This window comes from Mustela putorius, unplaced genomic scaffold (assembly GCF_011764305.1).
Source record: "Mustela putorius furo isolate JIRA1106 unplaced genomic scaffold, ASM1176430v1.1 tig00000083_pilon_pilon_pilon, whole genome shotgun sequence".
NCBI lineage: Eukaryota > Metazoa > Chordata > Mammalia > Carnivora > Mustelidae > Mustela > Mustela putorius.
Window position 1 is genome coordinate 22579040 of NW_025421273.1, and position 14578 is coordinate 22593617.

Genomic DNA, 14578 nt, shown 5'->3' on the forward strand with positions numbered 1-14578 from the left:
GACTTGACTGAGTGCCTGCTGCTCAGAATGGTGTCCTTCCTCATAAGGCACCAGATCCTGTAAATCCGTTACAGATGAGAGTAAGAAAATCTCTAATAAAGTGAACAAGATGGATCCATAAAAACATTCATTCTTGAAAAAGGTAAAGATACCATGCCAGGTGCAGGATGAGCCGGACAGCCTGCAGGACACCACATGGGCATCTCTCAGTTAATTCATGTGAACCCCACGCCACCCCCAAACCGCCCAAGTTTGGAGGGGCTGGACAGCAGTGGCTTCTGTGCTCCATCTTCCCAACATGGTGGAAGAGCCTGCTACTTAACCTTCCTGACAGCTCTTTGAGGCAGTTATTACTATCCCTAGTTGACACCTGAGGAAACCACAGCTCTGAAGCTGAATGCCTGCCTGCCCAAGGCTGGGGGTCAGAGTAAAGAAACTGGCTGGCGTTCAAGCCCGAGTCTGCCTGACCCCAGGCCCTGCACTCTCTCTCTAAAGCAGTTTCCCCAGAGCAAAGAGACTTACCCCTACTTTTACCAGGCATGGGGGTTAACACAATTATCTTTGTGCTAACGCTTGCTAATTTGCCTAGTGTCATAAAAAATGCAAACAGATATTTAATGAATCAAACTTATAAAAGGCAAATAAATTTCACATATTTAGATTTATTGCTAACTTTGAAAATAAGCTACTAAGAACTAAAAGCTTTGGGTGTATATTATGGGCATAATATGTACTTTCACACCTTCAGTTACTATGCATGACAAAGCATGATGAAAATATTTCAAGAAAAATCAAACACTGGAATTTATGGCTTTTGCTCCTCCAGTCTGTGCATTCTCGCAGGGTGGAAGAAGACACAATGCTGTACACCCTTCTGTGGGAAACCTTCCTAGGGCTAACACTTGTCTTTGAGTTCTTCCTCCTTTTCTCTTAAATATTGTGCAGCTCTCATGTGGCAGACTATGATAGCTGAGTAAAATGTCTGACCACTATTTTAAGAAAACCAGAGTCTTAGAAAAGAAAAAAAAAGTCAAAGTCTTGTAAAGAAGCAAACTACCCAATTAGGAGGATTCAAGCTCTAACCAGGATTCACCAAGAGAAAAACACTCTATGTTTTCAAAAAACTCAAAGCATTTATATACAGGCAAAAACCCAAAAGAAAGATTTCACCAAAGTAAGATTAACTTTTAGTCTGTGGAATACAGGTTGATTATTTTCTACTTCCCCTTTATAAAACAATGCCGGTCTCACTAAATTCTCAACCCAATGTAGGGTGGTAACTCACTGTCTGAAAAAACAGGTTCCTTCATGGGCAGCCACATGGGCAGTGAAGACAGTTCAAAATGGCTACAGGGAGCTTTGCGGAGAATTTCAGAGTAAGAGCACACTAGGAAGCTCTTTGTACAAAAATGAACGAAAAACACTGAGACACAAACTGCAGATATTCAATTTGAGAATACTTCTCTTAAAATTCATTCTCAGAGTAGGGATTTCTTAAAATTTACATGGGCAAATAATTATTTCAAAATAATCTGCTTAATTAATAAGATAGCTCTTGTGACTCTTTAGAATTAAAAAAACCTGTAATTAGAAACACCAAAAGGACAGAAATGTCAGCTGGCCTTTCTGTCTTGCAGGAGCTCTCGTCCGGAAGGACTTCGCAAGTTGTACAGGTACTGTGCAGTGCACCTGGGCACTGTGCCCACGGTCTCAGTCTATCCTCCCCTCCACTCTGAGAGGCAAGAAGCACCCTCTCACCCCTGCTCTGCAGTGAGATTCAAGAGCCTGCCTGGTTTGTGAGCAGCAGAGGCAGGGTCAGACTTCAGCCTGCAGAAGACACAACTCTGAAAATGGAAGCACTGTTTCTATTATGACACCTGTTACTCATCCTTCCAGCCTCAACCCTGCTACTGGATTTGGCCTTATACATATATATTTTTAAAGATTTTATTTATTTATTTGACAGAGTGAGAGATCACAAGTAGGCAGAGAGGGAGACAGAGGAGGGGGAAGCAGACTCCCCGCTGAGCAGAGAGCCCAATGTGGGGCTCGTTCCCAGGATCCTGAGATCATGACCTGAGCCGAAGGCAGAGGCTTAATCCACTGAGTCACCAGATGCCCCTTATACATATTTAAAAAAAAAAAAAGAAAGAAAGAAAAGAAAAAAAAGATTTAACATAGGTTTAAACATCTGAACTTCAATGTTAAGAAAACTACAAAATGGCACTGATTCTATTAGGTGCTCCACGAAACATCACAGGCTAGTGAACATTTCTACAACCAACTCTTCCCACATTCATTTTGGATCTAGTACTATGACTCTTCATCATTTGAAAGTGACTCACCTCAAAAGAAATAAATAAAAACACCAACCTCTCTCCCTGGAGAATGAAGCAGGGTTTCTTAACCTTTTAAAAATCTGTCCATTTTTAACAAAATACCCTGTCTTCCTTTTGAGATTTCAAAATGAATAAAATTTTATGGCTAAAGTTAAAATAGCACAATTGTGGAATATGCCTCTATGAATTACACAAACCATCTCTTGGCAATTCTGAATACCATCTCCTCCACCATGACCATCACACAGCACCCACTGGTGGGGGCTGGCTGACCTGGAGCAAAGCAGGAAGCAGTGTTTCCCTTTTTTAATCTGGTCTCACAATTTACAAAGCTCAGGTCTCCTGAAAGAGCAGAGACCACATCTGGCTCAATTCTATACTGGGGATTAAAGGTCATTAGGAAGGATATCTTCCCCCAAGAATTTATAATCTAGTAAGCTGGACAGACCGTGCAGTAAGTGCTGGTGAATGATGTGTTCCAGAGACACTGGAGAAGAAATGAAGTCTGGGCAGGGTGGGCAGGAACAGGGGTGAAACTGGGGACCGTGCACCCAGAGGAGGAGGAACAGAGTTAGCAAAGTACTCCCACAGAGGAGATAAGAGGGCACTAGATTTTGGCAGGCAGTAAGAAGGAACAGAAATTCAAACAAAGAGAAGAGCATGCTCAGGTGCAGCGTGAGCGGGAGGCTGTGTGGCCAGAATGTGATCATTACATAGAAGAGGGACAAAAACCATCTTCAGTAATTACTAAGGAACATATACCTTTATCCCGTGTTCCAGGAGTTCTTAACAAACCCACATGCAGAGATCCATTATTAGAAGAAAGGATTAACATTCTTAGGAGAATACTTTATAAATTTAAAGTTTACAAATGACTGACTTTGAAAGCAATTACTGCTTCAAGGTCATCCCTATAATAAGTTTTATTCACCTGAATTCAAAAATTCATACCCTCAAGAAGTCTGTACTCCAGGAAGAGGCAAACAATGATTACCGGGACGCAGGGGCCTTTATAACAAGCAACAATGCGTATAAGTATGTAACCGCAGAAAACAAAGTAATATGGATGAAAGCCTTCATAATAATCACAATCTACACCTGACATGTATTTTAACATAAGGAATAAATTTCTTAAGAGGCAAATAAAGAAATAAATTAAAGATTTTAATTTGTAGAAAGACTATATACATGGAAAGGTCCTTGGATTTTTCTTGCTTCTTTTACAGTCATGTCAAATACCGTTATACTGTAAGCACTTGGCCAACATTAATTTCTTGAATACTCCCACCAAACCTTGAGGCAGGGACCATGACTTGACATTTGCAAAAAGCAAACAGCGCTGCAGTGGGCTGGGCATGCCCTGAGGACCTAAGGCACATCTGCGAGTCATGCTGAGGAACAGAGGTGTGGCAGCTGCTGCCGGCCATGATCACACCACCACACCACTTCTCAGCTCAAACCTCCTTTTTTAGGGAGTGATCAGCACACTACAGCAGGCTGAGTAAGCAGCGAGACAGAGAAGAAGGATAATGGTCTGCTACAGCACAATGGAAAGAGGGAAGAAAAGAGATTTAAAACTCTTTCCAACGCTAACACAAGAGAAGTAAGTTACTGATTCAAAAAGATAAACACAAGCCCATGGTGCCAAGTTCACAAGCTATGTTTTAACTACATCAGTGAATGGGGTAGAGCCTAAAGTCTTCGGCTGGTTGTCCTAGAACCTCCGCATGGGTCCTATATGTCCAACAGGTAGCGGGGTCCCAGGCCATGAGGCCCTGGATGCCGGGCTGCTCCCCCATCACCTCCAAGTCCCACTTCTGGAGAGGGCTGCTGGTGCTGTTGTTAAACGGGCCCTGTCCTCCAAGAGAGTTAAGAAAGGCTAAGACTGTTGCAGAGTCAGGCCTCTGATTCCAAGCAGGGGGTAATAAACCTCAGAACTGGAGGAATATCGGCCTAGGCTGCCCAGATGCTAGATTCTGAGAAATGCAGATCCCCATGATTTTCTGACTTCTGAGCAGGCTTGTGGTAGGACTTTTGAGTCAGGGATTGTCACAGACAAGAGTTGCATCATAAGAAGAACTGAGGGGAATGATTCCCCAAACTCACTTCCTTGAAATTAGCAACTGAGCAGGATGCCCAAGAAATTGCTGCCATACACGTGGGTCTGGGTAAGTTCTCAATACAGTTTCACCATGAAATCCCAGGACTGTTTTTCCTGAAATAAAGGTGAAATGATGGCTGTGACTATCTTTTGTTTATACACACTCACACAGAAACAATGAAAAGCCTTTCTGTGATATTTTGAATAAATTCATTGTTTTGAAAATGACTTGTGAATTATTTTTTCCAAATACTACCTCCCCTACCCCCGACCCTGAACCCTCAAGAAAGCAACTCTAAGTTCCTCCCCTAGGTAAGTACAATTTCCCTTTTTGTGAAGCTTCCCATTTGCTCCTGTTTCCTCTGCTCCTCACATGCAAACTCATTCAGAGTCATGGACTATCAGCTCTCTCAAGATGTCCCAGTCCAACCACATAGTCTCTGACAAAGAAAGTCAAAGCCTAGGGAAGTTCAATGCCTTGATCAGGCCACTAGCCTATCACCTGCAGAGCTGAGAAGAAAAGTTAACATTACTGAATCTTGAACCCCAATTTCCTGTATCATGGTAAACTTTGTCCATTTCAATAACAGCAATAGTCTATGTGGAAAAATAACAACAGTCTATACCCACAGCAATACTTAACACCCAACAAATTTAAAGCTTAGGAAAATTTACTAGATTTTTTAAGATTTTATTCATTTTATTTGTCAGAGAGAGAGAGAGAGCAAGCGTGTACGTGCACACAAACAGGAGGAGCAGCACGCAGAAGGAGAAGCAGGTCCCTGCCAAGCAGGGAGTCCGATGTGGGACTTGATCCCAGAACCCTGGGATCATGACCTGAGCTGAAGGCAGATGCCCAACCAACTGAACCACCCAGGCGTCCCCAAATTTACTAGATTCTTAAGACAACAAAGCAGTTCCACTGAAGACTAAGAGGTTGAGTTTCATTTTTGAAAAAAAAGTATTAAATAACTATGGTAAGAACGAAATGAAAAAAATGCCAAAAAGCAGAAAATTACAAGGTAAGGAGAAGTTAAAAATATATTTTTGTTTTGGGGTGCCTGGGTAGCTCAGTGGGTTAAGGCCTCTGCCTTCGGCTTGGGTCATGATCCCAGGGCCCTCGGATCGAGCCCCGCATCGGGCTCTCTGCTCAGCAGGGAGCCTGTTCCACCCCCCACGCCTACTTGTGATCTGTCTGTCAAATAAATAAAATCTTTAAAAAATATATATATGTATATATTTTTGTTTTAGTTCTACCTTTTATGACAAGCAGTTACATAAACATATGGAAGTAATGGAAAGGAAGGAATTTTTATAAAAGTCTTCTTAATAATCACAACCTACCCCTGACATGTATCTAACACACTTTTTCCTTAAGAGGTAAAATAGATAAATCAATTTATTTTAATCCAAAGAAAGATTAGGCACATGGAAAGATCTTGAGCCTTTTTTGCTTCTCTTATTGCTAATCTATGTTGATCATCGCTATTTGAATTTTTCAGAAGCAGAGCTGTGAGGGGTGACTAACCCAATCACCATTCTCGATCTGTCATTTCCTTTATTGGAGAAGTATTACATCCACTGCCCTTAGTCTCCTAGGCAGCTGGGGATGCCTGTGGAACTCACTCTGGCCAATAAGACACACACAAAAGGAAGTGTGCAGGAGCACATCTGGGAAAGCTTCTAATTCTTTATAAAAGGGACATTCAAGTGGTGGCACTGTCTCCTCTTCTTTTGGGTGATAATGCAGAGGCATCGCCTGAGGTCGCAGCTGTCATCTTTCTATTAAAAGGCAACAAGCAAGAGGACTGAAAGCCAATTTACCAATGATGGCAAAATGGAAACATAAAAAGGATTCTGAGTCCAGACTGGCTTCATTAATCAGCTGGAACAAAAGTGATCTCCCTTCTCTAGACTTGTCAAAAAACTTTTCAAACCTGTTTAAGCCACTGTTAGGTAGTCTGTCACAGATGCAGGTAAAAGCATTCCTAAGAAATCCTCCCAAAGCTAGTTTGCACTGCTTAGTCTGACCACTCACAGTTACCTGGACTCGGCCTCTCCTCCCAGTGTACCTGTCCTTTCCTGTCCCTAACAGTTTCCCATCTCTGGATCTTCCTAGCACATCCCCAAGCCCTAAAAATGCGGGTGCAAAATCAACCTCCTTTACTTGTTACCTTGCAATGCATTACCTTCGCAAGTCTGGAGGTAAGTTCTGCACTTGTATACTGCCGAAGTGCCTGGAGTACTCAAAACTGGTACTCAAAACTGACTGAGAAAAATAAAAAATAAGTGAGTAAGTGATGTGTAGTTCTCCAAATTGGTGTTTGAGTGTATTCGGGAATTTTGAAGACTACTTTGGCAAGCATTTCCTTCCTATTTCCTGCAGTTTGGGATTCACACAGATGACAAAATTAGCTCTTGACAAGGGTATTGTTCCCATGGGGTCAAAATGCAGCACAAACATCAACATGACTGCCATGTCGGGACAGATGGCAAAAATGGGCCTCAACGAGAACAGGTATCGCATGAGGCTTGGAGGGAAATGGAATGCTAACTCATTAAAAGTGCCTGTGATGTAAATAAATATTTAAGTAGCTTGGATAAAATGGACGAGTCAAATCAGGCTAGGGGCCAGTGAGCACTTACCAGGAATTTTCTAAGAAACTGGTGATCCTGTCCTGAGTTCACAAAGTTTCTAAACTGTTGTTGTCTGACCTAATCATATGTTCCAAGTCATGTGCCTGCTGAGACCAGGCTCTAGAGGGCCTGACAGAAAATTTCAGGGTGATAGGCTGTACTCTCTTTTGACCATCAGCGAATCCTTCATGAAACACACACAGTTTACTCTAAGACAGCATGGTTACAAAGACAGAGGGAAGACAAGAGTTCTCCCCCAAAATGCCTGTGGTCAACAACCCAAGAAGGCAGAGAGTCAGAAAAGCACATCCATTGCTGGGTTAGAAAAGTCAAATTTAGCAGCAAGTGAAGCAGGAAAATTACAAGTCTAACATTAGATCAAAGTGGGACATGGGGGAGCCATGGGAACCAGACCCCTCCCAGTCATCCCTTGCTGTACAGGGATGCCTCAGATGACAGCTACCCCTCTTGTGAGGAGACACCCTCTGGAATGCAACCTGGAGACAAGAAACCTTTCCAAATTTCTCTTGTTCTCCTAGGGCAGGGCATTCCCCAAATTGCTGAGGTGATGACTATAAAATATTTTAAAACATTTATAAAGGGCTCACCCCATAATTAACATACAGATGAAAAAACTAAGGCAAATGGAAAGAAGTGAACGGCTCAAGGCCTTGCAGCTAATAAATGGTGGAGTGGAGGTGCAAATCTGGGCAGAATGGCTTTAGAGTTCATGCCCTTGACCACTGCACTATCCTGTGTCTCTGTTTAGACTGCAGAGAAAGTGTAGTTCAGAATCCTCTGCTGTACAAAGAAAACAATACAGCCCCCACACAGATCACACACAGTGAGTAACAGATCCAGGAAGAGAACCCAAGGGGGATGTGGGTGCAGGCAGAAAGGGATTTGTGACGGAAAAAAAGAAATGCTCCCCAAGGTCAAAAAAACACTCCAAAATTTTATCCCTTCACATCAGAATGAGAAGTTCAAATGTGAAAAAAGTGGCAGAGGAAATACTATTATTTTCTCCAAATAACAGTATTTCCTCTAAATAATGGTATTTCCTCTGGCACTAGTAGTACTGGAAATACTATTTTGAATATATAAGCAATTTACCTGTTTTGAATGCCAAGTATATGTTTTACCACTGAGAAAATTACACAAAAATTCTGGAATTTTTTTTACATTAAAAGATACTCAGATGACCACTTTCTTGACCTGAAAGTATAAACACTAATTATGTGTTTTATAGCTTGTGCAACCTTTGTAGAAGCAAAGTGCTCTTTAATCGTCAAGTTTCTCCTCCTGAAAAGGCTACATGAAAATATCATAGCATTTACCAAAAAACAAGAAAAAAAAGAATACAGCGTTTTACATTAAAAGTATGTTATATTCTACATCAGGGAAAGGTATTAATATATTAGGTATTATCAATCAGACAGCAAATTTACTGACATGAACATCTAGATAGCCCCCCAACTCTTATAATAAAAGCCTAGTGAAACCCTACTCACCACATAAAGGTCTGGGAGACACCAGGGGGAACTCACCCTGTTAGGAGATATTTACACCTGTAATTAAACTGAAATCGAACTCTGCTTTCCTCTACATTTCACTTACTCTGAGACAGTAAGAAGAAATCGCTCTAAACTGAAAAATGCGCCACCTTTCTGTACATTTTAATCAATAAAGCTTCTGAAGTGTTGTTCTAAGAGAATAAATTAAATTTCCCTAAACAGGCCCAAAGCAAAAGCCTCTGTAATAGGAAACAGGATTAGAAAATTATTACAATTATGCATGAGCACTGTTAATTCAACTTTTCTGATGTTATACCTCTTAAATACAAACAAATAAAACCAAAGCTTTATGACTAAAAGCTTCCTCTTGTACATGCAATGCACTCTGATAATTTTCCATTTTTTTCTTTGGAAAAAAAAAAATCCTAATTGACAGCAACCTACCTCATTGGTTACTCATCCCATCAGTGGTCCCTTAATACAGCATTTTTTTTTTTAAGATTTTATTAATTTATTTGACACAGAAAGAGAGATCACAAGTAGGCAGAGAGAGAGAGAGAGAGAGAGAGAGGCAGAAGCAGGCTCCCTGCCGAGTAGAGAGCCCGATGCGGCTCGATCCCAGGACCCTGAGATCATGACCTGGGCTGAAGGCAGAGGCTTAACCCACTAAGCCATCAAGGTGCCCCGGTTTTTTTTTTTTTTAAAGATTTTTTTTTATTTGACAGACAGCAATCACAAGTAGGCAGAGAGGCAGGCAGAGAGAGAGGAGGAAGCAGGCTCCCCACTGAGCAGAGAACCCAGTGCGGAGCTCGATCCTAGAACCCTGGGATCATGACCTGAGCCAAAGGTAGAGGCTTCAACCCACTGAGCCACCCAGGCACCCAATACAGCATGGTTTGAAAAACAGTTTGGTTTATACTGACGTCTTATCAAGACTTGCAGGCATCTTCCCTAGAAGAGAACACTCACAATAACAAACTTGAAATGCTCACAAGTTTCTGTGAAAAATCTACTAAGGAACTGCTTAGCATGTCAGTGTGGTTGGTACAGACAACAGAAGGATGTGTGTATTGACCCAGCCTCTGACGAGCTCACCATCATGAGGGCTGTGGCTGCTGTTCATCATTTCTGCCACATAAGGGGTAGTAAAAGGGGCCAGACACACACCTCTTGCTTTGAAGAAATCCCCTGGGTGCGTCCACAGTTTGGCTGAGGACTGAAGGCAAATCTCTGTGCACTCTCCAGAGGAAAATGGGAATCCACAACTGTCCAGAGAGGTGAGAGAAAAATCTTCCCTCAAAGAGACCAGGTGGGTAAAAGCTGACTGTGGCTGGCACTGTCCTGTACAAAGATACAGGCCCCAGCCAACCTCCCTCCAATTCCTTCTGCAGTGTATCCTCACACTTCTCTACTTGGCTTATCACTGGAAAGAAAAAGTGAGCTCAGAAAATAAGTTAATGTGTTTAAGAAAGACATAAGAATTAATAATACTATTATTATTACTGGCAAGCAAAAGAAACATTACCCCCCATCCCTGGCCAAATTCTCAAATAAATTCCAACATAGAAAATTGAGGTGCTGCTGCACTGGGGGAGCAGTGGTGCTGAGAGCACTCCCACACTCCTCCCTCTCACCAACCAGGCCTTGACTCTTCATTGGAACCAGAGCCTCCCTAGAGAAGCAGCCACACAATCATAACTAAGCACCGGTAATGATCCCGACCACAGGCAACCGTTGTCTCACGGCCATGACGGCTCTCTCTCCAGTCCGTGTTTGCTCTCATCCCTCCCTCCCTTAACACAGAACGCCCTAAAACTGCAGCAGGTAACCTGCCGTCAAGAACCCATGTGAAGCAACACTTTTCAAACTGTCCCTCTATAGCTGCCTCCCTCCCCTGTACCACACAGATGGACTGTTGGAAGTAAAAGACCATGAGCCCGACCCACTGGGTCCTCACTCCTCAATGTCTCCCGCCCCTCTTGTTACCATAGAACACTCTGACTGAGCTAAACAGCAACTCCTCTGACAGCCACTCCAACAGAAAGTAAGATTTTAAGGAACTGATCAAATTATTAAAAGTTTTATGTTACTATAAAAGTACAAAACCGTGTTCTGATACTGATTCTGATACTGATAATTCAGCCAAAGCTGAATTATTTCTTAATAATATTTCTTCCTTTCTAGTGAGAAATCTTGGAATTGCTCAGATGTACCAACTTCAGCAATGCAGAGGGAAAAGAGTGGCCTCCTGCCCTATCTGACTGGTCTTGCCAGACTGAGACAACCATGGGAAGTGTGCTTAGATCCAGTGCTGCTGTGGATACGCTGTCCCTAGGATGTGAGGTTTTCTGTGGCAAAGATGCAATGAATCGTCTTTTTCTTTGAATAGACTGTCATTTGTGTTTTTAAATAGGAGGGCTTTCTGAGAAATTAAAAGCTTTAAAAGGGTTGAAATTAAATAATTTGTCATGCTGAATGGAAAATATACTGCTCCTAGTACAATAAAACTGATGAGAACTAAAGGAGTAGGTAGAGATTAATTCCTTGAAAAAACTGACCTGGCTGGCACACAAGTGGAAATATGGTAAGTTTAACAAACAGCAAAGTTAAGAAACACTGGATCTTACTTACACTTAAAATACAAGTTTTAAAGCCTCTTCCTGGATAGGAATTCCTACTCCCAATATATTTAATTACATATGATCATATTATTTCCAATATTTTTTTTGAATTTTGTTTTAAAGGTTTATTTATTTGACAGAGAGACAGGCAGAGAGAGAGAGAGAGAGAGAGAGAGAGAGAGGGAAGCAGGCTCCCTGCTGAGCAGAGAGCCAGATGTGGGACTCGATCCCAAGACCCTGAGATCATGAGCTGAGCCGAAGGTAGCGGCTTAACCCACTGAGCCACCCAGGCGCCCTTTTGAATTTTTTTTAAAAGATTTTATTTATTTATTTGACAGAGACAGAGATCACAAGTGGGCAGAGAGGCAGGCAGAGAGAGAGAGAGAGAGGAAGCAGGCTCCCTGCTGAGCAGAGAGCCCGACGCAGGGCTCAATCCCAGGACCCTGAGATCAAGACCCGAGCCGAAAGCAGAGGCTTTAACCGATGAGCTACCCAGGCGCCCCTATTTCCAATATTTTAAAAACTCAACTCAAGCTGTTGACAATTTACTTTCATATAATTAACATGTTAACATAACTTTCAAAATAATGTCTTGTAATAGAAAAAAAAATAGTACCTTTTCCAATTCTCTTGGTATTCGCATACAAGTGTATACTCTTTCTCTTCTTTCTGTATACTTGGCCTCATTATGTTCAAGGAAGTACCCTCTTGTTAGTTCAGCACTGAGGAACCTCAACAATGAAAGCTCTACAGGAAAAGAAAATGACACAAAACAAAAAGAACAGTATTTATCAAGAAACTTACATGCTAGCTGGGGCTGTAGATAACACATATATAAAACAAAAAGAGAATAAAACAAAGCAATCTATAATTCTGTGCCGAGCACTAAACAGCTACATACAAATGATCAGCAAATGTTATTGACAAAATTGCTACTCTGTGTGGTATAAAGGGAAAATGCCACAGGAATATAAAAGGAATGATTACCATGAGCCAGAATAGTTACAAAACTGTACAAGAGCCCAGTCTTGGGTCTTATAGGTGATATAGGACCTGGACTGGTAGATATGAGAGAATAAAGATCAGGTATATATAAAATGGATAAATGTGTATGTCTGTACCCATATATATGATTCTACATATGCTAAAAGAGAGACAAGTCACCTGAACAGGCATTGCTCAGGTCCAAAAACCAACCTGGGTGAACTGTATTGATATACTTCTTTCTTCAGCCTCAGAGATCCTGCATAAGTATCTAAATAATGACAGTTCCCTAGGTGAAGGCTTACCACAGGATAATCATCATACTAAATCATACAAAGTAGAACCTCAACAAGATCTGAAAGACTTCCCTTTCCTTGGGTTTATCCCCCTCTTTTCTCTGTTTCTCCAAAACAAATTCACCCAGAATCATCTTGTCTCAAATGAAAATAAGGCCAAAGGAGGTTAAGTACTTTCCCCTGGGCTATAACGGGGAGTCTTAGGGATAAGAAGCTGAAGCTCCAACCCCTTCGAAAATGTCACACTTCCCTGAGAGCCCATCACCTAACTGACTTTTCTGGAGCCCTGATTCCCATTACCTTCCTATTTTTACTCCCCAGGAGGCCAAGCCCTCTTCCAGAAGTCAGGATACCAAAGGTCTCAATTTGTCCTCGGCTCTGCTGGCTCTTGTAGTCCTTTTACTAAATACAGTGTTGGTGTTCCCTCCAAAAAATGACCAAGAGGGAAAGTGGACTTTCATTTATGAGTACTGACTCATGGAGGGCATCTTAGGTGAGTACCAGGATTTAAAGTCTGCAGGTATGGGGAAGAGTCTAGTGTCAGAAACACCCTTGAAAAGCCCTCAGGGAGACCTGGAAGGAGACTTACTACCTCCTGGTGGGCCTAAAACAGCTTACTTCCTCCAGCACTGAACAGATGGCTAGTTCTCTGAGCATCAGGCCAAATGGTCTACTCATGTAGAGAGGTTATATTACACAAAAAAACACACACATGCGTGCATACATTTCTTTAAATTCCAGATTTGTCATCTCTCTGGAGAGTTAGTGATACCATGAGAGTTATCTAGGGATTGAAACAGACGGAGAGAAAAGCAGACTTCCACCCACTCCAGCCTCATGCTGGGCAGGCCGAATTATCAAATGCACTGAAAGCATCATGCTCTCGGTGCATTTATATGAGACTGACGTGCTACCTACTGCGCTAACGAGGCACCTTCTCGGTGCATTTATAGTTGAAGCCATGGACACCAGAGGTAAACTGTATTGTTTACATATTAACAGATATTCCGATTAGAAGGCCTCAGTATCACCAAATCCATACAGAGTACAATTTTTGATTGGGAAATTTCTAATATATTATAGTTGACTAGATCCAGAACATGATCTGCTGTATGAAGGGAAGAAAAAGAAAGCCTTCTGAGCTGCAAACAAGAAGAGCCAAACCAATGAAAGACAAAAATCATACTCTTGGGGCACCTGGGTGGCTCAGTTGGTTGTGTCTGACCTAGGGTCAGGTCATGATCTCGGGGTCCTGGGATGGAGTTCCACACAGAGCTCCCTGCTCAGCACGGAGTCCACTTGTCCCTCTTCCTCCCCCTCTGCCCATGTCCCTGCTTGTGTTCTCTCTTTCGCAAATAAAATTTTTAAAAAAAATGTGTGTATATACACACACACACACACACACACACACACACACTCTTACTCAGTTTAGTCTTCTAATTAGAAAGCAAAGGGTGTGTGTGTGTGTAAGATTTTGTTTATTTACACAAGCCAGAGGATGAGTGCGTGAGCACAGAGGCAAAGGGAGAAGCAGACTCCCCGCTGAGCAGGGAGGCCAGTATGGGGGGGCTCCATCCCAGGACCCTGGGATCATGACCAGAGTCAAAGGCAGAAGCTTAACTGACTGAGCCACTTAGGTACCCCGGAAAGCAAAGAAGTTCTGATTAGTGTGTGTGTGTGTGTGTGTGTGTGTGTGTGTGTGTGTATATATATATATATATATAATAAATATCAATCCTTTCATGTAAAAATTAAGAAGTAGCAGGTGCCTCTGAGGGCAGGAGAGACTTCTTACTTACATGCTCACACTACTTTTCACTGACTGACTTACACTACTTCTCACCGACACCAGCGAGCCCCAAAGGTCACTTCACCATGATTCCTGTTCCACCCTCCAGCACAGGCGCTCCTCTCTCTAACTGCCCGACTTGTCAGACCTGGGTGTCTTTGGCAGCTCCTCCACCTCCACTCGACCTGTAAGTGTTTGCTGGTTTGGTGTTCCAGTCACTGTGTCCTAACAAAGCACCAGTTACAGTGAAACCCTGGCCATCCTTGAAAGCTGTTATCTACTGGTGTGTCCTCTTCT

The 14578-nt window shown here is 42.3% G+C and overlaps 1 protein-coding gene across 1 annotated transcript in view; it reads right to left on the minus strand.

Annotated features, from left to right (window-relative positions):
• The window catches only part of TAPT1 (transmembrane anterior posterior transformation 1), a 59129-nt gene that overhangs the window by 34009 nt on the left and 10542 nt on the right, over positions 1 to 14578 (minus strand). The window contains exon 2 of the mRNA XM_045075880.1: positions 11829 to 11959. Coding sequence (XP_044931815.1) covers positions 11829 to 11959 — 131 coding nt within the window. The remainder of the gene's footprint in view (positions 1 to 11828; positions 11960 to 14578) is intronic.